This window comes from Lepus europaeus, chromosome 14, assembly GCF_033115175.1.
Source record: "Lepus europaeus isolate LE1 chromosome 14, mLepTim1.pri, whole genome shotgun sequence".
NCBI lineage: Eukaryota > Metazoa > Chordata > Mammalia > Lagomorpha > Leporidae > Lepus > Lepus europaeus.
Window position 1 is genome coordinate 34,668,919 of NC_084840.1, and position 26,580 is coordinate 34,695,498.

Below are 26,580 nucleotides of genomic sequence, written 5' to 3' on the forward strand. Positions count from 1 at the left end.
AATTGCCCTCTTTCTGTCATCTTTGGTCTTTCCACAAAAGGATTTTTAATGCCTTCTTTTCCAGCTGCTGTTACAATAATCTTTAAAATCTTGATTATGTTCTGCCCAATACAAGTGACAGGCAAAAAATTCAATTAATTTGTTAGTAATAATAAGCATTTTTTTAAAAAGAAAGCTATCTAGGTACAAATTCAGAATTATATGGTATGCTCTCTAAAGATTGAAAGGGGCCAGTGCTGTGGCGCAGTAGGTTAATCCTCTGCCTGCACTGTTAGCATCCATATGGGCACCGGTTCTAGTCCCCTCTATTCCTCTTCCAATCCAGCTGTCTGCTGTGGCTTGGAAAAGCAGTAGAGAATGGCCCAGTAGCTTGGTCACTTGTACCCGCATGAGAGATACAGAAGAAACTCCTGGCTGCTGGCTTCAAATCTGCTCAGCTCTGGGCGTTGTGGCCTTTTGGACAGCAAACCAGCGGATGGAAGACCTTTCTCTCTGTCTCTCCCTCTCACTGTCTGTAACTCTACCTCTCAAATAAATAAATAAAAATATTTTAAAAACCATCTAAGTAAAAATGTTCCCACCTGGCCATCCTAAATCCCATAATTTTTTTTAAATTTAAATTTTAAATTTTAAAATATGGTATTTCCCATGCTTAATTAGCTTAATTCTTAATAATTCATTTGAAGCAGTTTTTTGCTAGTATTGCTCTTTATAGTTAGCAAGTGATCATTTTTATTCACTGACAGTAACATTCTCTTCGGTTAGATTTGGAATGTATTTTTCTTCTTGCTTCTTTTGAGCTGTATGAAATGAAATCTGAAGTAGATTAATTTATTCAAATGGTTTCTGTGTCTAGTGCATTTTATTGGCCTAGTTCTTTATTCTCTGCCTGAAACCACTCAGACTAGGGTTATGTGAGCTTTTGCCTGTCAAGCAGCACCTGTATTTCCTCAGGATGTTTCTTCTGTGGCTTTTAATGTTAACTCTTGGGGTTACCATAGAGATGTTGTTTAGGCATTAGGTTCACATGACTAAGGGCAAGTCCTTCCCCATCTCTCTACTCCCTCAAACACAGGATTTCAAAGAGTTTCTGGAATTGCATATTATGAAAAAAAATTATGCATAAGTTTCAAAAAAAGTTTTGCACCAAAATAAACTTATCTTTCAATTCTATTTTCTATTAATTTTTTCAAGTCCTCTGGTATATCCATATTTTGTTGTTTTCTGTGTCTTATTCTTGGGAGAGACCCTCATGTTTAGAGTTGACAGAGTTAAAGCCTCCATATGTTCCCTTCCCTACACAAATTTTCCTTCCCACCTTCCTCATTCTGAGATCATTTGTATTCTACTTTGAAATACGACTGTTGTGAGACAAACTGCTAAGTAGACTCTTGATGATTTCTAGGGACTAGAATAACAAGAAAGGAAAGTTAAATTGTGTTGATTCTCTCTTACCTTCCTAATTTTCTTTTTTTATTGCTGTGTTTTCCTAATTTAGGAATTAGGCATGGAAAGAGATGAATAATAATAGAGTAGACCAACCATAACAATATAAGGTGATAAAACCTATGTGAAAGTGGTCTCTTCCAAAATATCTTATTGTACTGTACTTGCCGTTCCAGTTATGATGTCCAGTGATGAAATGCCTGGGTGACAAGATGAAGCAAAGTAAATGACATAAGCATTGTGACTTAGTGTTGAGCTCCTATTGACATTCTTTTTTTTTTTTTTCCTCAAAGAAACCTTTTATTTAAGGAATACAAACTTCATGCATTCCATATGTACAACTTTAGGAAAGTAGTGATTCTTTCCACTATGCCTGGCCTCCCACCCACACTTCCACTCCTCCTCTTCCCTCTCCCATTCCCAGTACCATTCTCCACTAAGATCCATTTTTGATTAGCTTTATACACAGAAGACCAACTTTATACTAAGTAAAGAGTTAAGCAATTTGCACCAAAAAGAACAAAACAAAACAAAAACTGTTCTTCAACAGTCCAGACAAGGGCTCTTCAAAGTCATTGCACCTTGAAGTTCCTTTCACTTTTCTTTTTTTTAGAAACTTAATTAACTGTAAAGAAGCACCCGGGAATGATGCATCTTTTGCAGTGCTTAAACGTAATTATAATAGAACTCTTTGAGGACAGAGGTCCTGCATGAGAAATTAGTGCACAGTGACTCCTGTTGTTAATTTAACAATTAACACTCTGAGGCTCTTGATATAAGCTGCCTAGGCTATGGAAACCTTTTGAATCCACAGACTCCATCAGTATTTACACAAGGCCATAAGCAAATTGAAAGTTCTCCCTTCAGAGAAAAGTACCTTATTCTTTGATGACTGCTTCTTTCCACTGGTGGCTCACCAACCAAGGTCCTTCATGTAGGACATTTTTGGCCACAGTGTCTTGGCTTTCTATGTCTAAAATGCTCCTATGGGCTTTTCATCCAGACCAGAATGCCTTAAGGACTGATTCTGAGGTTAGAGTTCCTTTTAAAGTGATTGTCATTCTGTGAGTCTACTATGTGGACTGCTTCCCATGTTCGAGAATTCACTCCAGTTTAATTCTATCTATTATTATTACCAGACACTTAATCCTGTGCATATGGTCACTTTAACACTTAAGATGGTATTTTTACTACCCAACTTGAGCAGATTTGGGGTCCCACCACAAATTTTTAAACTGTACCCTTAGAAGTAAGTCCATAGGAATATAGCCAGAACTATACAGTTTTACATTTACAAACTGCACATATTTCATAATTACAACTTTAAGAACATAGTTGGTGATTCTTCCCACCATACCCACTGCCCCACCCATGCTGTCAACCCTCTTTCTTCTCCCTCTCTCATTCCAACCCTTATTTTTTACTGAGATCTATTTTCAATTGACTTTATAAACATATGTTTAACTCTAAGTTAAGTAAACAGTTCAACAAATAGTATGAAAAAAAAAAAACTGTTCCTCATCAGTCAAGACAAGGGCTATTCAAGTTATTGCTTTTCAAAGTGTCAGTTTCACTTCTTCAGATTGCCTTTTAGGTGGTCTGTTAGTTATCACAGATTAGGGAGAACATATGATATTTGTCCCTTCATTGTGGTTTTAATTTGCATTTCCCTGATGGCTAGTGATCCTGATATTTTTTCTTGTGTCTGTTGGCCATTTGGATTTCCTTTTTTGAAAAATGTCTGTTTAAATCCTTTGCCAATGTCTTATCTGGATTGTTTGTTTTGTTATTGAGTTTCTTTATATATTCTGGTTATTAATTGTTTATAAGTTATATAGTTTGCAAAGAATTTCTCCCATTCTGTCAGTTGCCTCTTCACTTTACTGAGTGTTTCTCTGGCATTACAGAAGCTTCTCAATTTGATGTAATCCCATTTGTTAATTTTGACTTTAACTGCTTGTGCCTCTAGGGTCTTTGCCAAGAGCTCTACACCTGTGCCAATATTGGGCAGGGTTGTTCTCTAATAAATTGATAGTATTGGGTCGTGGAGTTAGAATTTTAATCCATTTTGAGTGGATTTCTGTGTAAAGTGTAACTTTAGGGGTGTTGCTTCATTCTTCTGCATGTGGAAATCCAGTTTTCCCAGCACCATTTGTTTAATAGACTGTCCTTGCTCCAGGATTGGTTTTAGCTCCTTTGTCAAAGATAAGTTGGTTGTAGGTGCTTGGATTGATTTCTGGAGTTTCTTTTCTGTTCTATTGGTCTGTGCATCAGTTTTTGTACCAGAACTAGGCTGTTTTAATTTTAATTGCCCTTTAGTATGTCTTGATATCAGTATTATTGTGCTTCTGGCTTTGCTTTTGTTGTATAAGACTGCTTTAGCTATTCAGGGTCTTCTGTGTTTCCATATGAATTTCAGCATCATCTTTTCTATATCTCAGAAGAATGTTCTTGGTATTTTGATTTGATTGTGTTGAATCTGTAAATTGCTTTTGGAAGTATGGACATTTTGATGATATTCAATCTTCCAATCTATGAACATGGAACATTTTTCCATTTTTTTTGTATCTTATTCTGTTTCTTTCTTTAATGTTTTCTAATTCTCATCATAGAGATCTTTGATATCCTTGGTTAAATTTATGCCAAGCAGGGCCAGCGCCATGGCTCACTTGGTTAATCCTCCGCCTGTGGTGCTGGCATGCCATATGGGTGCTGGGTTCTAGCCCCAGTTGCTCCTCGTCCAGTCCAGCTCTCTGCTGTGGCCCAAGAGGGCAGTGGAGGATGGGCCAAGTGCTTGGGCCCTGAACCCGCACGGGAGACCGGGAGGAAGCACCTGGCTCCTGGCTTTGGATCGGTGCAGCGCCGTGGCAGCCATTTTGGGAGTGAACCAACAGAAGGAAGACCTTTCTCTCTCTCTCTCTCTCTCTCTGTCTGTCTATGACTCTACCTGTCAAATGAATTTTAAAAATTAAAATTAAAAAAAAATTATGCTAAGGTATTTGATTTTGTTTTGTATCTACTGTGAATGGAACTGGTCTTAGAAGCTCAATCTCAGCCATGGCATTGTCTGTGTATACAAAGGCTGTTAATTTTCATGTATTTACTTTTATCCTGTTAGTTTACCAAACTCTTCTGTGAGTTGCAGTAGTCTTTTGGTGGAGTCTTTTGGATCCTGTATTTATAGAATCATGTAATCTGCAAGTAGGGATACTTTGACTTCCTCCTTCCCAATTTGTATCCCTTGTCTAATGGCTCAGGCTAAAACTTCCAGGACTATATTGAATAGCAATGCTGAGAGTGGGCACTGTTGTCTGGTTCTGAATCTCAGTGGGAATGCTTCTAACTTTTCCCCCATTCAATAGGATGCTTGCTGTGGCTTTGTCATAAATTGCTTGATTGTGAAGGAATGTTCCTTCTTTGCCAAATTTACTTAGAGTTTTCATCATGAAAGGGTGTTGTATTTTATCAAATGATTTCTCTGCATCTATTGAGATAATCGTATGGTTTTTGTTCTTCAGTTTGTTAATATGATGAATCACATTGATTGATTTGTGAATGTTGAACCATCCCTGCATACCAGGGATAAATCCCACTTGGTCTGGGTAATTGAACTTTCTGATGTCTTGTTGGATTCAATTCACTACAGTTTTGTTGAGGATTTTTGCATCTATTTTCATCAGGAAGATTAGTCTGTGCTTCTCTTTCTCTATTGCATCTTTCTCATGTTTAGGAATTAAGGTGATGCTGGCTTCATAGAAAGAATTTGGGAGGATTCCCTTCCTTTCAATTGTTTTGAATAGCTTGAGAAGAATTGTAGTTAGTTCTTGAAATGTCTGGTAGAATTCAGCAGTGAAGCCATCTGGTCGTGGGCTTTTTTTGTTGGGAGTGTTTTTATTACTGATTCAATTTCTATCTTGGTTATGGTTGTGTTTAGGTTTTCTCAGTCTTCATAGCTCAATTTTGCTAGGTTGTATGTGTCCAGAAATCTATCCATTTTGTCTAGGTTTCCCTATTTGTTGGCATACAGCTCTTTGTAGTAATTTCTGATGATGATTTTTATTTCTGTTGTGCCTGTTGTTACATTTCTTTTTCATATCTAATTTTGTTGATTTGGGTCTTCTCCTTTTTGGTTTTGATTTTGTTTATTTCTTCTCTTTTCCCCTACTAGTTTTGGGTTTGTTTTGCTGTTGTTTTTCTAGATCCTTGAGATACATTGATAGCTCATTTATTTGGTGCCTTTCCAATATCTTGATGTAGGCACTTAGTGCTATAAACTTTCCTTTTAACAGTGCATTTGCTATATCTCATAAGTTTTGATATGTTGTATTGTTGTCTTAATTTGTTTCCAGAATTTTTTTATTTCTCTTTTGATCTCTTCTGTGACTCACTGTTCATTCAGGAGCATGTTTTTTAGTCTCCATGTGTTTGCATATGTTCTAGAAATTCCTGAGTTGCTGATTTCCAGCTTCATTGCTTTGTGGTCCAAGAAGATGCATGGTATGATTTTGATTTTTTTTTTTAATTTGCTGAGACTTGCTTTGTGACCTAGTATGTGATCAATCCTAGAGAAAATTCCATGCATGTGTATTCTGCAGCTATAGGATGGAAAGTTCTGTAGATATCTACTAGGTCTATTTGGTCTGTAGTCTTGATTAACTCTGTTGTTTCCTTGCTGATTTTCTGTCTGGTTATCTGTCCATTGCTGAAATGTGATATTGAAGTCCCCCATAACTGTTGTATTTGAGTCTATGTCTCCCTTTAGTTCCTTTAACATTTCTTTTAGATAGCCAGGTGCCCTATAATTAGGTGCATATATGTTTATAATAGTTATATCTTCCTTGGGGCCAGTGCTGTGGTATAGTGGGTACAGCTGCCACCTGCAGTGCCAGCATCCCATGTGGGTGCTGGTTCAAATCCCAGCTGCTCCACTTCTGATCAGCTCACTCCTGTGGCCTGGAAGATGGCCCAAGTCCTTGGGCCCCTATGCCCGCATGGGAAGACCCAGAGGAAGCTCCTGGCTCCCGGAACCTGGCTTAGGATCAGCAGAACTCTGGCCATTGTGGCCATTTGGGGAGTGAACAGGCGGATGCAAGACCTCTCTCTCTCTGCCTCTCCTTCTCTCTCTGTGTAACTCTGACTTTCAAATAAAAATATAAATATTAAAAAAAGTTACATCTTCCTGTATAATTGATGCCTTAATTATTACATCATGCCCTTCTTTGTGTATTTTTACAATTTTTGTGTTAAAGTCTATTCAGTCTGATATTAGGATGGCTACACCAGATCTTTTTTGGTTTCTGTTAGCATGGATTATCTTTTTCCATCCTTTCACTTTCAGTTTGGATCTTTGTTGGTGAGATGTGTTTTTTGTAGGCAACAAATATATGGATTTTGTTTTTGAATCCATTCAGCCAGTCTGTGTCGTTTAACTGGAGAGTTGAGGCCATTTGCATTCATGGTGACTATTGATAAGTAATGACTTTGCTCTGCCGTTTTTCCATAAATATTTCTATTTTTCACTTTGGATTTCCTTTGCACTTTTACTGGGAGATCTTCTGCCTCTATTTTCTTTCATAGTGATGACCATGCTTCTGTGTGCAGCACTTCCTTTAGCATCTTTTATAGGGCAGGATTGGTGGCAACAAATTCTCTCAATTTTTGTTTGCTTTGGAAGGTCTCTATTTCACCTTCATTCATAAATGAGAGCTGCAGGATACAGACCTGGGTTGACATTCTTTTTCTCTTAAGACTTGGACTATATCTCGCCATTCTCCCCTAGCCTGTATGGTTTCTGATGAGAACTCAGCTGTGAGTAATTGGAGAGCCTCTGAAAGTAACCTGGTGTTTCTCTTGTGCACATTTTAGAATCTTTTCTTTATATTTTACTATGGTGAGTTTGATTACAGAGTGTCATGGTGAAGATCTTTTCTGGTCATGTCTATTAGGAATTCTATGTGCTTCCTGTACTTGGATGTCCCTTTCTTTCTCCAAATTAGGGAAATTTTCTTGTGATGAATGGCTTCATAGGAAACTTCTGGAAACTCCTAGAACTTGTATGTTGGGTCAATTGATAGTATCTTGTAGATTCCCAACAGTGGTTTTTAGTTTTCTAATTTCTTCTTGTTTTTGGGCTGAGTATAATTTCCTGCAATTGTCTTCTAAGTCACATATTCTTCTGCTTCACCAATTCTGTTGTAAGCCTTTCCACTGCATGTTTTATGTGTTCTGTTGAATTCTTCATTTCCAAAATTTCATTTTGATTTCTCTTTAAGATCTCAATTTCATGGCAGAAATTTTCTCTCATATATGGATTCCATTAGTTCATGCATTTGCTTCTGATTACTTCTAAGTAATCCTATGATCAATTTTTTCAGTTCCATTTCTGGCATTTCTTCATTCTCTTCATCTTCACACTCTACTATTGAAATGTATTTTTTTTTGGGGGGGGGGGATCATGTTTTGTTCCTTATTCTTATTTCTTGAATTGGTGTGTTTATTATTCCACATTTGTGTAGATACTCATTGGTTTCTTGTTTTTTTGCTGTGGCGGATTTTATCTCTAGACTAAGCCTCGGTGGATTAGTGGAGTGTCTACTTTTTCAGTGAATACCTACAGTATGTAGTGGTGTGACCAGGGAACTCTTCAGTGCTTCAGGGTAAAGGGAGTGTCTAAGGTGATACCCAGGTTGGGCATGGTAAATCTCTCTCTCTTTTTTTTTAATCAGAAGGGAGGTTTGATTGACTAGCACAGAAGCACAGTGCTTGCATACAAGTAATACTCAAAACGGCACAAAATTTAAAATTTGTAAACTATTTTTTCTGGGATTTTCTATTTAATCTCTTCAGACCACAGTTGACTTGGAAAGCAAAACTATGATAAGGGGGAACTGCTGTATTCACTTTGTAACCTAAGAAACTCTCCCAACAACAACGTTTTATTTCTACAGTTACCAGGGCCTGACTCTTAATGAGGCTTCCATCAGAAATACTATTTGAGAGAAGAGAGGGGAGGAATAGGAATAGCCTTGATATTTTGGGAAATTTGCAATTCTGCTGTCTTTTTTTTCCCCTTTTCCCTCCTGATGTACACCCTCCCACACACTTTGCCTTTATTGATGAATAATCACTAAGAACATATGTGGTAACATTTATTATTTTTAAATGTGTAATGAGTCAACTTTTATTTCAGTTAGATGATAACATTGATTAAAGAAATCAAGTTAGTGATAATCTTTTTTATAAAAAATTATTTATTTGAAAGAGTTACACAGAGAGAGGAGAGGCAGAGAGAGAGAGAGAGAGAGAGAGAGAGAGAGAGGGAGGTCTTCCATCCAATGGTTCATTCCCCAATTGGCCACTACAGCCAGAGCTGCACCGATCAGAAGCCAGGAGCCACGAGCTTCTTCCGGGTCTCCCATGTGGGTGCAGGGGCCCAAAGAGTTGGGGCATCTTCTGCTGCTTTCCCAGGCCATACCAGAGAGCTGGAACAGAAGTGGAGCAGCTGGGACTGGAACTGGTGCCCATATGGGATGCTGGCACTTCAGGCCAGGGTGTTAACCTGCTGCGCCATAGTGCTGGCCCCAGTGGTAATCTTTTTAACAGTTACATGTCTACATAATCATATTTTTAAAATAAATGAATTTCCCTACAAAATTTTATTTAAATATGTATAATGTGACCAGGATCTTTGAGGAAATTCTCCCACCCAGCACATTGGTATTTTTATAGATTTCAGTGTTTTGAGCTTAACTTTCGAGTTTTTATCTCCTGGTCATTGCTTTTGAATAAATGATAATAAGTTAGGGGAAGGTACCTGGGTAGCCAAGTAGTTAGCTTTAAGAAGGGTTCCACATGGAAAGTTATTTTTCTAATTAGTAGAATATTGTCAAATAAAGTTTAGAGATGGAGAATGTTTTTGACAGGATATAAAAAAAGAAAATTAATGTATCAATACCCAGGATCAAAACAAATTCTGTAATAAAAAGCAGTTTTTTAAATTGATACAGAATTATTCAAGCATATTTCTCTTCAAATGTTTTTTAAAATATTTTATTTATTATTTATTTGAAAGAGTTAGAGACAGTGAGAGGGAGAGACAGAGAAAAAGGTCTTCCATCCACTGGTTCACTCCCCAAATGGCTGCAATGACCAGAGCTGGGCTAATCCAAAGCCAGGAGCTTCTTCCAGGTTTCCTACATGGTGCAGGGGCCCAAGCACTTGGGCCATCTTCTGCTGCCTTCGCAGGCCACAGCAGAGTTCTATATGGGAAGAGGAGCAGTGGGGACTAGCATTGGCACCCATATGGGATGCTGGCGCTCCAGGCGAAGGATTAACCTGCACCACAGTGCCAGCCTCTCTCATTAAATATAAAAGTTTAGTTTTTCCATCATATACAGGATTATTTTTTAAACAATTGAGCCCAAAAGATCTTTTATTTATTTATTTACTTATTTATTTGAAAGGCGGAGTTAGAGAGAAGGAGAGACAGAGAGAGAGAGATCTTCCATCCTTTGGTTCACTCCCCAAATGGCCACAAGAGAGATCTTCCATCCTCTGGTTCACTCCCCAAATGGCCACAAAGACTGGAGGTGGGCCAGGCCAAAGGCAGGAGCCAGGAGTTTCTTCTAGGTCTCCCACATGGGTGCTGGGGCCCAGGGACTTGAGCCCTCTGCATATGCACAATAATTTTATCCTTGGATTCTAAGCTCACCCTAGCCCTCAGTTTCCCCTTACCTGATGATGAATATAAAAAAATTCCCCTCCTCTTGTGGGCAGCATTATGGCATAGCCAGTTAAGCCTCAGCCTGGGATGCCAGCATACCATATGGGCACCTATTCAAGACCCAGCTGCTCCACTTCCAATCCAGTGATGTACCTAGGAAAGCAGCAGAGGATGGCCCAAGTGCTTGGGCACCTGTACCCCTGTGGAAGACCCAAAAGAACCTCCAGGCTCCTGGCTTTGGCCTGGCTCAGCCCCAGCCATTGGGGATATTTTGGGAGTGAACCAGCAGGTGGAAGATCTCTCTCTAGCCCTCTCTCCTCCCCTCTCTGTAACTTCCTTTCAAATAAATAAAAAATCTTAAAAAAAAAAAATCCCCTCTGCCTTTCGCCTTCCCTTTTTCATTCTATAAAAAAGCACATACATTTGTGTTAACCATTTTAAGCCTCTGTTCCAGTGTTGTTAACTCAGCACATTGTTGTACAACAGATCTTTAGAATCTTTTCATCTTAACGTAACTAAAACTCTGAACTCATTTGTTTCCCCCCATTTCCCCTCTGTCCAACCCCGAGCTACCACCATTCTACTTTATGTTTCCATGAATTTGACTACTGTAGATACCCTATATAAATGGAATCATGTAGCTTTGGTATTTCTGTGATTGGCTTTTATTTTACTTAGCATAATGTTCTCAAAGTCCACCCAGGTGGTAGCATATGATCAGTTGGCTTTTTTGAGGTTGAATAAGTAATATTGCATTGTATTTATACAACATATTTTATTTGCCCATTCATCTGTTAGTAGACATTTAGTTTGCTGTCACAACTTACCTATTATTAAAAATGATGCAGTGAACATGAGAACAAATATCCCTTTGATTTTATATTTTCGGTGCCTTTGGATAAATACCCAGAAATGGGATTACTGGATTGTATAGTAGTTCTGTTAATTTTTTGAGGCATCTTCATACTATTTCCCATAGCAGCTGCACTATTTTGTAATACCACATAATTTAATGCACAAGGGCTTAATATTTTCAATCTATCTCAATACTTATATTTGGTGTTTTGATAGTGGCCATCTCAACAGACATAAGATGACATCTCATTGTGGTTTTGAGTTTCTCTGATGATTACTGATATTGAGCATCTTTTCAAGTGCTTCTTGGCCATTTATATATCTTCTCTGTAGAAATATGTTCTATTCCTTTGTTCATTTTTTAATTGAGTTATTGAGTTGCAGGAGTTTTTGATGCATTATGGATATTAACCCCTTACCCAAGGTATGGTTTGTAGATACTTTCTCTCATTACATAGGTTGCCCTCTCTATATTGTCTTTTTTTGTTGTTGTTGTTGGACAGGCAGAGTGGACAGTGAGAGAGAAAGAGAGACAGAGAGAAAGGTCTTCCTTTGCCGTTGGTTCACCCTCCAATGGCCACCGCGGCTGATGCGCTGCAGCCAGCGCACTGCACTGATCCGAAGCCAGGAGCCAGGTGCTTCTCCTGGTCTCCCATGGGGTGCAGGGCCCAAGCACTTGGGCCATCCTCCACTGCCTTCCTGGGCCATAGCAGAGAGCTATCCTGGAAGAGGGCAACCGGGACAGAATGCAGCGCCCCGACCGGGACTAGAACCCAGTGTGCCCGCGCCACAGGCAGAGGATTAGCCTATTGAGACGCAGCACTGGCCTCTATATTGTCTTTTAGTAGCCCAGTACTGACTGTTTCACAGCCTCAATTTAAATCTGACCCTGATAATTCATATTAAACCATTTGCACCCTAATTCCTAACTCTAGACTTAAATTTTAACTACCTCTTTTTCATTTTCTCTGTGCCGTCTACTGACTAGCCATGATTTCCATTCCCTGTGATCTCTTCATTCCTAGTATTTTTAGTAAGTGGTAATTTTAAAATACAGAAATAAGTTTAGTAGAAGACCAAAAAAGTTATAATCACCTCATTAATTTTAAATGTGAAAATAAGAAGCAGAGGTTAAAATTAACAGATTCTATGTTAAAACTTTCAAATTTGAAAATACTCTTTTTAAATGAATATGCAAGTAAGGTTATTTTGAATCAATAACCTGATGAGTGTGTGGGATGATTGTTCCCATTGTCATAAGACAATATATGCATATCCCAAAGTCCTGTCCCTACTGTTGATTCACTAATCAAACTAGAAACTGTCACTTTAATTCAAAACATCACATGATCCTTATTGTATGAACCAATAAATTTTACTCTTACTAAAATAGACTAAGATGTGTGACTCAGTATTCTGATAGACCGAACATAATGTTAAGTTCATTTCCTAGCAAATAATGAAAGATCGATGGATGAATGTTGGTCACGAAGAAGAAGAACTAAAGCCATATACTGAGCCTGAACCAGATTTCAATGACACAAAAAGAATAGGTAAGTATTTAGGTATTGTTCAAAGTATTGAACTTTGTCCCTAAACTGCAATTTAGAGTTGCATAGTCTACCAATATCTTGTTTTAAAATATGAATAGGAGGGTAGGCATTTGGCACAGTGGTCAAGAAGCTGCTTGTAACACCCACATCTCATTAGAGTACCTGAGTTCAAGTCTCCGCTCTTTTTCCAGTTTCAGTCTTACTGATTGATAGGTACTCTGAGAAGCAACAGATGATAGCTCAAGTACTTTAATCTCTGCCAATCACATCGGAGACTTACATTGAGTTCTGGGCTCCTAGCTTTGGCCTGGCCCAATTCTGACTGTTGTGGACATTTGGAGAATACACCAGCAGATGGAAGATCAATCTTTCTTTCTGTCTCTGTATCTCTCTCTCCCTCTTCTTTTCAAATAAATTGAAAATAAATTAAAATTTAAATATATTAGAAACAATTTTATTTGAAAAATATTTGTGTTATAATCTTAATGACAGACACTAAACATTACAAATTTCAACTTTCTTAGTCTGTTCTTATATATACCGTGTTCCAATTCAGTTATTGGCAACACTATTATAAAAATTAAAAGAATGTAGATAAACCTAATTCTTTCCTCCATCCCACACAGGAAAAATGACTGATTAAGCCATCATGCTGATCAGACTGATAAGTGTCAGCAAATGTAGCGTGTCTTTTCACCAAAATTTTAGAGGTACTGAACTAAAAGAGTTGACCACTTTGAGTTTTCCTTTATGTTTTCCACTCTGTTAGTAAGGTCTAGGCCTTTCCCAGTAATTCTGCTACTGCCCAAAGCCAGTCAGTGCTCTGCTTCCAACTTGCTTTCTTCTTTGTCTGTCCTACAGAAAGCCCTCAGAAACTTACAGTGAGTCATCTCCACTGGGCTCCTCACTGGCTTGAGGGCAGATAGTGTGGGATAGCATGTTAGTATCCGGCACCTGATCAGAAGAATGACTTGTGAAATTCAAGCCTTCCAAAGAATAATCAACCTGTGACAGATCAGAAAGCAGAAATTGTTGAGAGATGAGAGAAACCATGAGTAGCTGAGGGTATATTGAGAAAGGGAGGAGGGATTTTGTGTACCACAGAGGTTGGCACAGTTTCCATTGGACAAAGTCTTCTCAAGAATGTACTAGTCAATGAAGAATTGAGTGAACCCATGAAGATATGAGTATAACCGATCATGTAAATAATTACTGCATTAAAAAGTATGACTGTACAGTCTCTGTGATATATAGTTTCAATTGGTTGATAAAATAGAAGTTATTAAAAATGAATCTATACATTTTGAGGACTTAGTTTCATACCCAACACTGGCAAACTTGCTCATGCTTGTTGATTTGTTTACTAAAATAAACCCATTTCAGAAACTGCATTTTTTCCCCCCAGATGTTATGGTCACCATGGGTTTTGCACGCGATGAAATAAATGACGCCTTAATAAATCAGAAATATGATGAAGTTATGGCTACTTATATTCTTCTAGGTAGAAAACCACCTGAAGTAAGTTTTCTTTTTTTAAGTTACTGTAAATTATTTATTGAGCTACACGACAGCTAAATATATGATATAATGTTAACATAAAATAATGTAAAGACTGTAACATTTTTATTTATTAGAATTCAAAATGCTAAATTTTGACTGACTTTCATATCTGGCTACAAAGAGCTTGTTTTAACCGAGCAGGTCTGCTACCTTGCTGAGTCCAAGAGGCACTATTCAGGGTTAGTCTCTGAGAGTGCTATCCCCCAAGGCTGTGCAGTGCTCAACCTGTGCTTTCAAATGTTAATAGCCCTGCCAGAAGTAATACAGTTGTCAATGGTGTACGGAAAAGACAATGACTGAAACAAAAGGCAATGACATCATTTAAAACAAAATGTATGTCTTAAATGGTTTATAAACATGGGAACCCAGGGAAAGCTTATTTTTTGGTACTCTGCTCTGTAGAGTGTTAGATGGCTTTGATGCATTCAAATGTGAATCCTCAAGGCCAAGAGAGGTTTATAGTAAGAAGATAGAGTCAGAAAATAACTATACAAATGGTTTACCAATGATTTTTGGGGAAGGAAACATAAAGGGTATTGACAGTCAAGAACGGAGTCCCAGGAATTGGCATTTTGTTAAAAATCAGACCTCTGTAGCAGCGTTTACAGAAACATCTGAAGTTAATAACGATTGACTAGTAACTAAGAATGAAGCACTGCTTTCCACCTGACCTGTATTGAACCTTCCCTGTACTGGAAAATGCTAAGTACTGTGAATATAAAATAGAAGGAAAGCCTCTGCTCTCAAGGAGCCCTCAGTCTAGAGGGAGGATAAGCAGTCTGCGGTGTGGTGGGCGCTCTGGTTGGAGCAATGCACAGGACATTCTGGAAGCTTATAGGACAATGGGTGCCTACCACAGGAAAGGTCAGACCCACCCAAGTGGGTCTGTGAGATGCATAACTATGTGACTCAGGCAATCAATTTAATTTTCTGCACCACAGTTTCCTTATTTATAAAATGAGAATCATAGTAGTCCTCATCTCTTAGGTTGTTGAGAGTAAATGGATTTATACTTACAAACTCCTTAGGTTACTCTGTGCTCTTTGTTGGCTGTTAGCTATGAAAAATATCCTTATTAGTGTTCTTTGAGTGTCTGTCATTAGCATCATCTGTATTTCAGTTTAGATTTCCCATTGGCATGCCAGTGATCCAGTCAAAAGTTTGCTGGCAACAATGAGAAAGGGATTTCTGTCTCAGACCCTAGTTTACCATACTTAGTTCTAAGTAGATGCAGTTTCCTGACAGAACCATTAAACCAAATTTCATTTTGTAAATGCAGAGAAAACAAGACAAACAAGCAAAAATATGTATGTTTGTATGTATCTGTGGATAGGCCTACATATGTGTGTAGGTTCAAAATTTTAGACCTTTACTAAATTTGAATGCCAGTAATGTCCTGTGACTCTCTTAATCTGTTTTTCCATTCATAAAGTGTAAATAAAAGCAACACAGATGCATTGTAGTCATTAAGCAAAATAACATCTATAAAGAGCTTAAGATAGTGCTTCATATATAATAACCATTCAGTAATTGGTATCTGTTATTGGCCTTCTTGACTAAACTCAGGACTTGTGTAGAATACAGATTACAAATACTCCCTGAAGCACATTCTTATCAAGTTCCCTCTCTGCTTCCAAACCTGAAGCTCTATATCAAAGCTACAGTGTTTTGTTTTAGTTCTGATTGCTCTTTGTCCAGCTTTAAACTGTGTAGAAAACCCAGAAGGTGTATTGTTTATCTGAATACGTCTTTGGCCTTTCTTCTTACAGTTTGAAGGCGGTGAGTCGTTATCCAGTGGGAGTTTGTGTCAGAGGTCCCGGCCCAGCAGTGACTTAAACAACAGCACTCTTCAGTCCCCCGCTCACCTGAAGGTCCAGCGGAGCATCTCGGCAAACCAGAAGCAGCGTCGTTTTAGTGACCACGGTGGGGGGAAAGTCAGATCAATGAAAAGACAGACTGGGTCACCCAGACTTGTGTGTTTTAAGTGTTACACACTCATGTCGCTGTGTGCTTGTGTCATCCAGTTCTCACACATTTGCATTATTGAATGACACTGACCTGAGCTTTTTAATCAGAAAGTTTCTTGTTAGTTCAGAGCATAAAACATACAAATATAGCAGTGTTTTTTTTTTTTTTTTAAATTTTTTTTTTTGACAGGCGGAGTGGACAGTGAGAGAGAGAGACAGAGAGAAAGGTCTTCCTTTGCCGTTGGTTCACCCTCCAATGGCCGCCACAGCTGGTGCGCTGCGGCCGGCGCACCGCGCTGATCCGATGGCAGGAGCCAGGTGCTTCTCCTGGTCTTCCATGGGGTGCAGAGCCCAAGCACTTGGGCCATCCTCCACTGCACTCCCTGGCCACAGCGGAGAGCTGGCCTGGAAGAGGGGCAGCCGGGACAGAATCCCGTGCCCCGACCAGGACTAGAACCCTGTGTGCCAGCGCCGCAAGGCAGAGGATTAGCCTAGTGAGCCGCGGCGCCGGCCTCAAATATAGCAGTTTTTAACATGCAGTATATGTTTGTGAGAAGAAAACACGTGAGTTGACTTTTAGCTAATTGTGCTATTTTTTAAAAATCTAGCTGGCCCATCCATTCCTCCTGCTATGTCCTATACCAAAAGACCTCAGGCCAACAGCGTGGAGAGTGAACAGAAAGAGGAGTGGGACAAAGACGTGGCTCGTAAACTGGGCAGCACAACGGTGGGATCAAAAAGTGAGATGACGGCAAGCCCTCTTGTGGGACCAGAGCGGAAAAAATCTTCAACTATTCCAAGTGTGAGTAGCTACACTGGGACATCACAGTTTGTTGTCAGAGTCTTCCATGAAAGGTTCATTTTTTAATTTATTTTTTAATGTTGTCAAAATGACTACAAGTCAAGGCTGTGTGTGTAGTAAGGAAAATCACCCATTTCTGTCCCCTTTTTTGTCATTCTTCCTCCTTTGTCCAAAGCTCCTCAGACTTGGTCTGCCTCCCAGCTAAAACCTGATACTCAGGAACTGTTTGCCGAGAGACACTGCTCACACCTCTGCCTGTGGCCTCTGCAGGGCATATCTCTGACCGTAATGGTCCCCTTGGCTGGTGGGGAGGGGTCCTGAGCAGGTGAAGAATAAAGGGCAGCCCATGGGCTTCTGGGCAGATGTGCTGGCTTCACTGCCACAGGTTCCGCTCAGTGTGGAGTTGACTTGCTCCTGCTTATGCAGAGCTGCCTATACCTCTGCTCTGCCCTTTTCTCACCAGGTCACAGGAGGAAGCAAATAAAAAGAATGTTATTGTTACTCCAAGTGACTGCTGGCTGCTACTGTAGGAGAGCAAGCTGACACTCTGAAGAGTTTGCCTTTTACTCCTTTTTTTTTTTTTTTTTACGATTTATTTATTTATTTGATTTGAAAGAGTTACACAGAGAGAGAAGGAGAGGCAGATAGAGATCTTCCATCTGCTGGTTCACTCCCTAGTTGGCCGCAATTGCCGGAGCTGATCTGAAGCCAGGAGCCAGGAGATTCCTCCAGGTCTCCCACATGGGTGCAGGGGCCCAAGGACTTGGGCCATCTTCCACTGCTTTCCCAGGCCATAGCACACAGCTGGATTGGAAGTGGAGCAGCCAGGACTTGAACCAGCACCCATATGGGATGCCAGCACTGCAGTCCGTGGCTTTACCTGCTACGCCACAGCGCCAGCCCTGCCTTTTACTCCTAAAATATGTGTGTGTGTGAGAGAGAGAGATCTTGTTCATATAACATTTCAATTAAAATTAAATGAATTTTTTCAAAATTATTAGCATTAGAAGCATTTCTTTGACTTTCTCCAAATACAGTTGGAATTTTAAAGTTGCTTTTTTTTTCCTTCTTAAAGAGCAATGTGTATTCTGGAGGTAGCATGGCAAGAAGGAACACCTATGTCTGTGAAAGGACCACAGATCGATACACAGCATTGCAGAACGGAAAAGACAGCAGGTAAACGTCAGTATGCCAGGTAGCTGTACTTTCACTGTTCCCCATCAGTGTGCTTGCCAAAGTGCCTGTGGCTTTAATACAGAATAGTTATGACTGTAGCCAACCATCTTACCTTACTAAGGTGTTTCTCATTCTCTACCAGGATGGAAGGATGGGAATATATCTAGAGAAAGTAGGAAGTGAATCCTTTAACTTGGGAATTTCTGAATAGACTGATGGTGACTGTTTCAAATCATGGCACCCTAATCTGATCACTGTTATTTGAATCTTATCTATTGGGCTACTTCCTTCTTCCTTCCCTCTTTTCCTTTCCCTCTCTCCTCAAGTCATTAATGTATCCAAATAATAATGCCTTTCTCTTCCTTCCTCTAAAGAAATGTGGCCATCTCAGCTGGCCCATCTCAGCTGGCCCAGTTCTTAAAGTGTTTTATTTTATAAAATCATATTGTTTTCGTTATTTAAAAAAATTAACTTATTCCATCATGAGTTGGAAGTACTACTCATCCATATAGTACTAAAGAACATGGAGCTCCCTCCAGGAACTTGTGTGCTTAGTTCCATCTCCAGTCATTTCAGTAGCATGCACAGATCAGTGTCACATTCGTTCCCACTCAATCAGAAGCATGTAATGTAAGTGTTCCAGAAGGTAGACAAAGGTAATTCCTTGGACATAAGAACCTCTAAGATTAGAAAAATAGTCAGAAATTGATTTCTGACTTGTTTTCCCTGTACTAAATTCTCAACCGTAACAGTTAACCTACTGATTCATGACATGAGCTACATGTGTTTTGATGATGTTTCCAGAGGTAGTGTTTTTGGTATAATTATGAATTCTTGCTTCCTGAGTAATAGACAATAAACAGTGACACATCATAGAAAGCTTTGATTTGGGGGGCAAGTGAAAAATGTCTATTTGAAACTGTCACACATTCACAGAAATAATTTCGTATCTTCTCACATATATAGAGCAGGTGTGTGTGAGAGATCTTTTCTATGGAAAGATAATGATTAATTTATGCTGTATACTTTCAACAAGAATATTGTTTCAGGGGCTAGCATTGCAGCATAGTGGGTTAAGATTGTACTTGCAATACCAGCATAACATATCAGAGTGCCAGTTCAAGTGCTGGCTGCTCTGCTTCTAATCTAGCTTCATGCTAATGTGGTGTGAAGGCAGTGGATAAAGGCCTAAGAATTTGGGCCCCTACAATCCATGTGGGAGACTGAGATGGAGTTCCTGGCTCCTGGGTTAGCCTAGCCATTTGGGGAGCGAGCTAGTAGATCAAAGCTCTCTATCTCCCCCCCTCCCCGCTTTTCAAATAAACAAAACTTTAAAAACAAAAGTAATTATTTCAGTAGCCATTAATGTTAATGTTTTTTTTGATAGGCAGAGTTAGACAATGAGAGAGAGAGAAAGGTCTTCCTTCCGTCGGTTCACCCCCAAAATGGCCGCTATGGCCAGCACGCTGTGCCGATCCGAAGCCAGGAGCCAGGTGCTTCCTCCTGGTCTCCCATGTGGGTGCAGGGCCCAAGCACTCGGGCCATCCTCCACTGCCTTCCCGGGTCACAGCAGAGAGCTGGACTGGAAGAGGAGCAACTGGGACAGAACCCGGCACCCCAACCGGGACTAGAACCCGGTGTGCCGGCTCCACAGGTGGAGGACTAGCCTAGTGAGCCGCGGCGCTGGCCAATAATGTTAATTATTAATGTTAGTTTCATCTCAGTGTTTCAGCCATGAAAGATGTTATCAATTTAGATTCTTGAAAATCAAGTCCTTTAATTTTAGTAAACTGTCATTTTTCTTCTGTTTTACCTTTCAATGGTCCTTTCAACTGCCTTATGCCGAAAGCCTCACGGAGATGTCTGCGAGCAGCATATCTTCAGCAGGCTCTGCTGTGGCTTCCGCTGTTCCCTCAACACGACCCCGCCACCAGAAATCCATGTCCACTTCTGGCCACCCTATCAAAGTCACACTGCCAACCATTAAAGACGGTTCTGAAGCTTACCGGCCTGGGTAATGTGCTGGCTCCAGTTCATTTTGTTTCTTAAGAGTCTTAAGAAACATAGCACCATATGAATATACATGAGAGTCACCATCACAATTAAGAGTTTTCTGAAAAGTTTCATTTATAGCAAAGGACAAATTGAATTGTACCATACACTTTCTGTGTACTTAACAAATGTTGCCTATACCAAATGATTTTCCAGAGGATTTTATCTTCAATCCACCCATAAAGTCAAATATGACTGCCTAATTTGTCAATTCAGTAAATTGAATATTTTATAATTTAAACATAAAAAAATAAAAGATTACGCATTGAGATGTCTGAGTAATCATCTTGACTCCTGCAAATGACTTCTTAATAAAATTAGTCTTAAGTTTTTGTACCAGTGAAGCCAATAAACTCAGCCTTTGAAGTGAAAAATTATAACTGCTTTTCTAGTATTTGTCTATTTTAGGATTTCTGGGACATCTGAACATTTTAACCTCTTTGACAATGGGGTTTGTTAGTCATATTGTCAGTACGATGTAGTGTTGTGCTATCACTAAGGTCTAAATTTGAAATAGGAAATGTATTTATTCAAAGTCTTTTTGATCAAAGTAAAATACATGAGTCACATTGCGGTGTGGTGTAGAATAGCAAAAATATATATATTATACAACACTCATTTGGCATTCCTGATTCTAAAAAGTATTTATCTTTGTGTCCAATCTTTAGTGACCCAATTTTTATAAGACATTTCATTTCAAAGTGAAATTCTATTCGTATACAATTATGTGGTAAATACAGTTAATCCATCACCTTTCTAATGTAAGCAAATAAGGAAAACAGAGCTAAACAAAGTAGCCATGGCCATTTTTTCTAGTTTTCACTGTTAGTGCAAGCTTTCCCCATCATTATCCTGAATAACATATCTTTATTTGTCCCAGCAGTACTAGCCAGAGAGTGCCTGCTGCTTCCCCATCTGCTCACAGCATCAGTGCTGCCACCCCAGACCGGACCCGTTTTCCCCGAGGGAGCTCCAGCAGAAGTACTTTCCATGGCGAACAGCTCCGGGAGCGGCGCAGTGCTGCTTATAATGGGCCACCTGCCTCCCCATCCCATGAAACAGGTGCATTCTCACATGCCAGAAGGGGGACATCAACTGGTATAATCAGCAAAATCACGTCCAAATTCGTTCGCAGGTCAGTACCAGTGTACAAAAATGTGTTTTGTTTCTTCTAAGAATTATACAGGAAACTTGAATTTGTATTTTTGAATCTTTTAAATGATTTTCTAAAATAATTCTGTGACATTTCACTAGAGCTCTGCTTTTATACAAAATCTAGGAAGATATAAAATCCTTTTGCTTAAGAGAGAAAGAAAAAAACGCTACTGAAAATTTTAAAATTCTATAAAATAGAATGGAAGGAATAAAAAACTTGACATCAAAAGTATGTTTTAACAGAACCATTTATCTTACAGGTTGAGCATGCCTAATCCAAAAATCCAAAGTCCAGAATCCTCTGAAATCTGAAAATTTTTGAGTACCAACACAGTGTTCAAAAATTCAGATTTTAAAGCATTTGAGACTCTAAAAAAATCAGAAACACTTTTTGTCCCAAGCATTTCAGATAAGGGATACCAAATTGTCATTTAAAAACCTTGATTTAGAGAAAGGAATTAAATATTATTTTACATGTGGCCTTCGAGTAACATATTATCTTAAAATCCTTTTAAGTTGTTCATAAATAATAAATGTAGTTTACCTTAATTCATTATTGTATGAAAAGTCTACATACTGGAATCACATAGATTATCTTAACATTAAAACTAGTAACACAAAATGAATACATGTGTAATAAACTTCTATTAAAGAATATATACATGAATGATGCATATTGATTATACAAGTTGCTGAACACAATGCAGGCTGATGTAAATTTGACCTATTACCATGTCCACTGAATGCTGTAATTTAAGCCCTGTTACAAACAAAGGAGTGTACTGGGTACAGAACAGGATATAAAGATGAACAAGATGGCATCTGTGCCCTCTAGATTGCTACAGTCTTGGAGGAAGCAGGTGTATAAACAGCTGGCCCTGATAGAAAGCAGAACATGGGCTAAAAATTAAGTATGGGCAACATGCTAAGAGTCCAGAGGAAGGCACAATTGTTTCTGACTAGGGAGGAAGTTAAGGCTCTGTACCATAGTCATTTGAGCTAAGCCTTAAATGATGAGTAAGAAATGATTATACTCGTTTTAGGGAATATTAATTAAACACTTAATTTTCAGTGTTATTAGTGTTCAAGGACTGTGATGAGTAGATAGAGAAAACAAGAGCCACAGCTTTAGTCTCTTGCCTTGTCATAGAGTTATTTATTGACTCAGTTTGCTGAGGATCACACAGCTAAATTTATAAACCTTAAATCCTCAAAGGCTGCATCAGTTCCTGACTGTGTCAGCCAATGGTCTTATACCATGTGGACAATTAGCTTGTGGCACCACAAGCTGATAGAAAAAGTCTTAGGAGCTCACCAGCATTGATGGCATAAAAGTTGGATGGTAATGTTAGCTGACCATCAACAGGGTCAGGTCATCAGCAATTTCTGCTTTTAGAATGTGGCTATTCAAGGCCATTTTTAAAAGCCAGTATGTTCTTGTAGAGCCAGGACACATTTTAGGTAAAGAAAGGTAGGTTTTGAGTTTAATGCAAAATTACTAGTTATGCATTAAAGATTTCTGTTACCCTTGCAGTAAAAATTTAGATTCTAAGATTCTAGAGGAAACATATTCAAGAGTACTCTGAATAAGAAGTCAAGAGACAGGTGATAGTAGTTTAGTCTAGCAGTTAAGATCCCCACATTGTACATTGCAGTGCCTTGGTCCAGCCACCATTGCAGACTCTGGAAGGTAGCGGTGATGGCTTCAGTAATTGGTTCTTGTGTCCCATGTGGGATACCTGGAATGAGTTCTTAGCTCCTAGCTCCTGCTCAGGACCAGCCCCAGCTGTTACAGGAATCTAGGGAATGAACCAAAGGATGGAAGTGCGCTCTCTGTCTCGCTCACTCTCTCACTCACTTACTTTCACTCTTATTCTTTGTCTACCTCTCAAATAAATACATAAAATAATTTTTAACAAGTCAAGAAACAGAATGTCAGAGTCAGAAATGGCTTTGAGATGGTCTGTTGGGAGTTTCTGATAAGGGATTGCCATGGAATCATTTAACAAGGACTTTTTGCCAATGCTGTTGATACAGCAGCACATGACACTGATAGGGCTCCTGCTTTCCTGAAAGCAACTTCCCTTGCAGTAGTCCACACAGTCACTTGGCTCTAGTTTTTCTTATATGTCACAAACTAGCTATTCCTCCTGTGGCTCCTTTGCTGTTTCTTTTCTTGTTCTCCTACATCTCCCCTCCTGACCTCTGAATGTCGGGGTGCCCCAAGGCTCAGTATTTGGACACATTATCTTCTCTGGTTTTTCTTGCTCTCTTGGTGACCTCACTGAGGCTCATGACATTACATTCCATCATACATTTACGGCTCCCAAATGTGTATCTCTAGTCCCTTCTGAACTACAGACCAATATATTCACTTCGCTACTCAGCCTCTCAGTTGGATGGCTAATACACCCAAACAGACCGTGTCTGAGACTCAACTCCCAATCCTTTTCCCCTTCATTGTTCACCAGTTTGGGAAACAAACGCCATCCTGCTCAGACCATGAGCCTTGGAGTTATCCTTGATGCCCCTTTTTCTCATATCAAATTCATTAGCAAGTTGTTTCACAGTATTTCTGGAATGTAGCTATTTCTGTCCCTCCTACCATTGCCTTCATTATGTGAACTGCTATTAGTCTTTGACCTCCTAATAAATCTCTGAGCTTCTATCCTTGTTCTAGTATTCAGTTTTCAGCAAAGTGAATCTGACTGTGGCACTCCTTTACCTAAGTCAAAACTCGCCCCATGGCCTGTCAGGCCTTATGTAGTCTGGCCACCCATTTCTACCTGTTCCTCGAATCTCAGCTGCCACACATGCACCTGGCTGGCCTCAAGCACACGAAGCACACGAAGCACACCTGGCCCAGGAGATGCACTTGCTCTTCTTTCTGCCTACAGTCCTCTGCCCTTGGTATCTGTATGCCTCACTTCTCCTGCACCCTGCCTTATTATTTTTTATTTATAGCTCATTTTCATAGGAGGAACAATCTGTATCTAGGCTCAGCCAAGTAGATATAACTATATGTAATAATGTATTTCTTTTTTTTTTTTTTTTTTTTTTGACAGGCAGAGTGGACAGTGAGAGAGAGACAGAGAGAAAGGTCTTCCTTTTGCCGTTGGTTCACCCTCCAATGGCCGCCGCGGTAGGCGCGCTGCGGCCGGCGCACCGCGCTGATCCGATGGCAGGAGCCAGGTGCTTCTCCTGGTCTCCCATGGGGTGCAGGGCCCAAGCACTTGGGCCATCCCTCCACTACACTCCCTGGCCACAGCAGAGAGCTGGCCTGGAAGAGGGGCAACCAGGCCAGGATCGGTGCCCCGACCAGGACTAGAACCCGGTGTGCCGGCGCCGCAAGGCGGAGGATTAGCCTAGTGAGCCGCGGCGCCGGCCAATAATGTATTTCTTAAGTTTTAAGTGTGAGAGAACCAGGCTACGCTGCATGTGCTGGTACAGCCACCTGTACCTTCCATGTCCCCATCTGCCTCCCACCACAGCTTCTTAAAGCAGATGTACCGAGCTGTAAAATTGCCAAGAAACAGAAATTTTGCCGTTGTTCCCACTGGCATCCAGGTAGACAGGAACAGGGTATGGGTCAGTTGCTATTCCAACTCATTATAGCAGAGAAAGTAGATCTAAGGGACATTGCATAAGCACCTAATGCTTAAGTTCCACAATAATGGGATAGGTATCTGCTTACAGTGAGTTACAGGGCACAATGAAATCAGACAGATTTTGTTACAGTGAGACATCTCTTCCCAGCAAAGGAATTCTATGTAAGCTGCAGGAGCAAGAGCATTACTATTTTTCTTGCCAGATCTGGTGGACTGCCCTTTTGCATGGTTTCTCAGTATGTCCACATGTAACTGAAAATGGCCATTTCACTCAGAACCTGCCCAAAAATCTTTTATTTATTTCTATAACACATATGTTTGTATGGATGGCATTGAATTTTTATTTTCTCAATGAAAATGCCAGTTATTAAAAATAGAATTTAAGAAACCCTATTGGATATGAGAATATATTTTATTATCCTTTATAATTCAGAGAGAAAAAATTTTTTTTTACAAAATATGTTTGTGCAATGGTAAGTGTTTGGCTCAGCTGAGGATGTTTTCATCCCATATCAGAGTGCCTGGTTTTGAGTCCTGGCTCTACTTCATTTCCAGCTTCCTGCTAATGTGTACTCCTGGAAGCAGTGGCTCAAGTAGTTGGGTCTCTCCACAAGGGACCTAGATTGTGATCTTGGCTCCTGACTTCAGCCTGACACAGCTTCATCTGTTGTAGGCATTTAGGAAGTAAACCAGCATTTGGAAGATCTCATTCTCTGAGTCTGTCTGTCTGTCTGTCTGTCTTTCTCTCTCTCTCTCTCTGTCTCTCTCTGCGCCTTTCAAATAAACAAAAATGAAATAAGACTTTTTAAAATATGTTTGTCCCCTATGGTTAACAACCCTGAGAGGGATGAGGCACTCATGTTTTTAATAACAATTTAAAGTTTTAAAACTTGGTGTGTAGATGTGTTTTATTAATTTGGGGTATGGGAGAGTGGCACTGATTTTATTCCAGTTGCATTCCTTTTATATAAAAATAATATAAAGGTCTTGGAATGTTTAACATTAAGATAGCACTAACTTAAATGTTCAAGTTGGTGATTTCCCCTAACTATTCAATAGTATTTTGTTCTCTATCACAAGCTATCTCTGAATATATCTTCACTGATTTGTAACTTGATATTCTTAGGAAGATATTTAATTACCTTTGAAAATCACAAAGTGGTTAAAATGTTGGTAGACTTCAAAAATATTAATTACATTAAACACAATCACAATTAGTAGTGTTTCATGATTTTATTTTACAGGTGGATGTCCAGGTAAGATCAGTGTTTTTATATAAGACTGAATCTATTTTAGACTCACCAACTTCAATAGGCTGTTGATTTGCTCTGATATTTTATCATGTGCATGAATTGTTAACATAACTTTTGAAATAAGTTAACTGCTTCTTTAAAAATTGGTACTTAATTTTGAAGTACAAATGTGTTGAGCTTTATTTCAAACTACAAGGTTAATTTATATATTTTCTAAATTGAGCGACTACTAGAATCATATGTAATAATTATGAAGTTGAACCTTGCTGTTGATAGTTATTAAACAGTTTTTACTTTAGATTGAACTAAACTAAACCAAAAGGTAAATTATGGCTTTAAAGTCATGGCTGGGAATTGGAAGATCGTGTTAAGAAAAAATCTTAAACGTTCACCTGATATCTTCTCTTCATACCCAGTAGACGCTCAATAAA

At 39.3% G+C, this 26,580-nt stretch overlaps 1 protein-coding gene across 3 annotated transcripts in view; it reads left to right on the forward strand.

Annotated features, from left to right (window-relative positions):
* Positions 1–26,580, forward strand: part of MARK1 (microtubule affinity regulating kinase 1) — a 156,839-nt gene that overhangs the window by 123,703 nt on the left and 6,556 nt on the right. For all 3 annotated transcript variants that reach the window (XM_062210374.1, XM_062210376.1, XM_062210375.1), the window contains 7 exons: positions 12,477–12,576; positions 13,982–14,094; positions 15,906–16,059; positions 16,712–16,905; positions 17,981–18,081; positions 19,931–20,095; positions 21,017–21,268. In XM_062210374.1, coding sequence (XP_062066358.1) covers positions 12,477–12,576; positions 13,982–14,094; positions 15,906–16,059; positions 16,712–16,905; positions 17,981–18,081; positions 19,931–20,095; positions 21,017–21,268 — 1,079 coding nt within the window. The remainder of the gene's footprint in view (positions 1–12,476; positions 12,577–13,981; positions 14,095–15,905; positions 16,060–16,711; positions 16,906–17,980; positions 18,082–19,930; positions 20,096–21,016; positions 21,269–26,580) is intronic.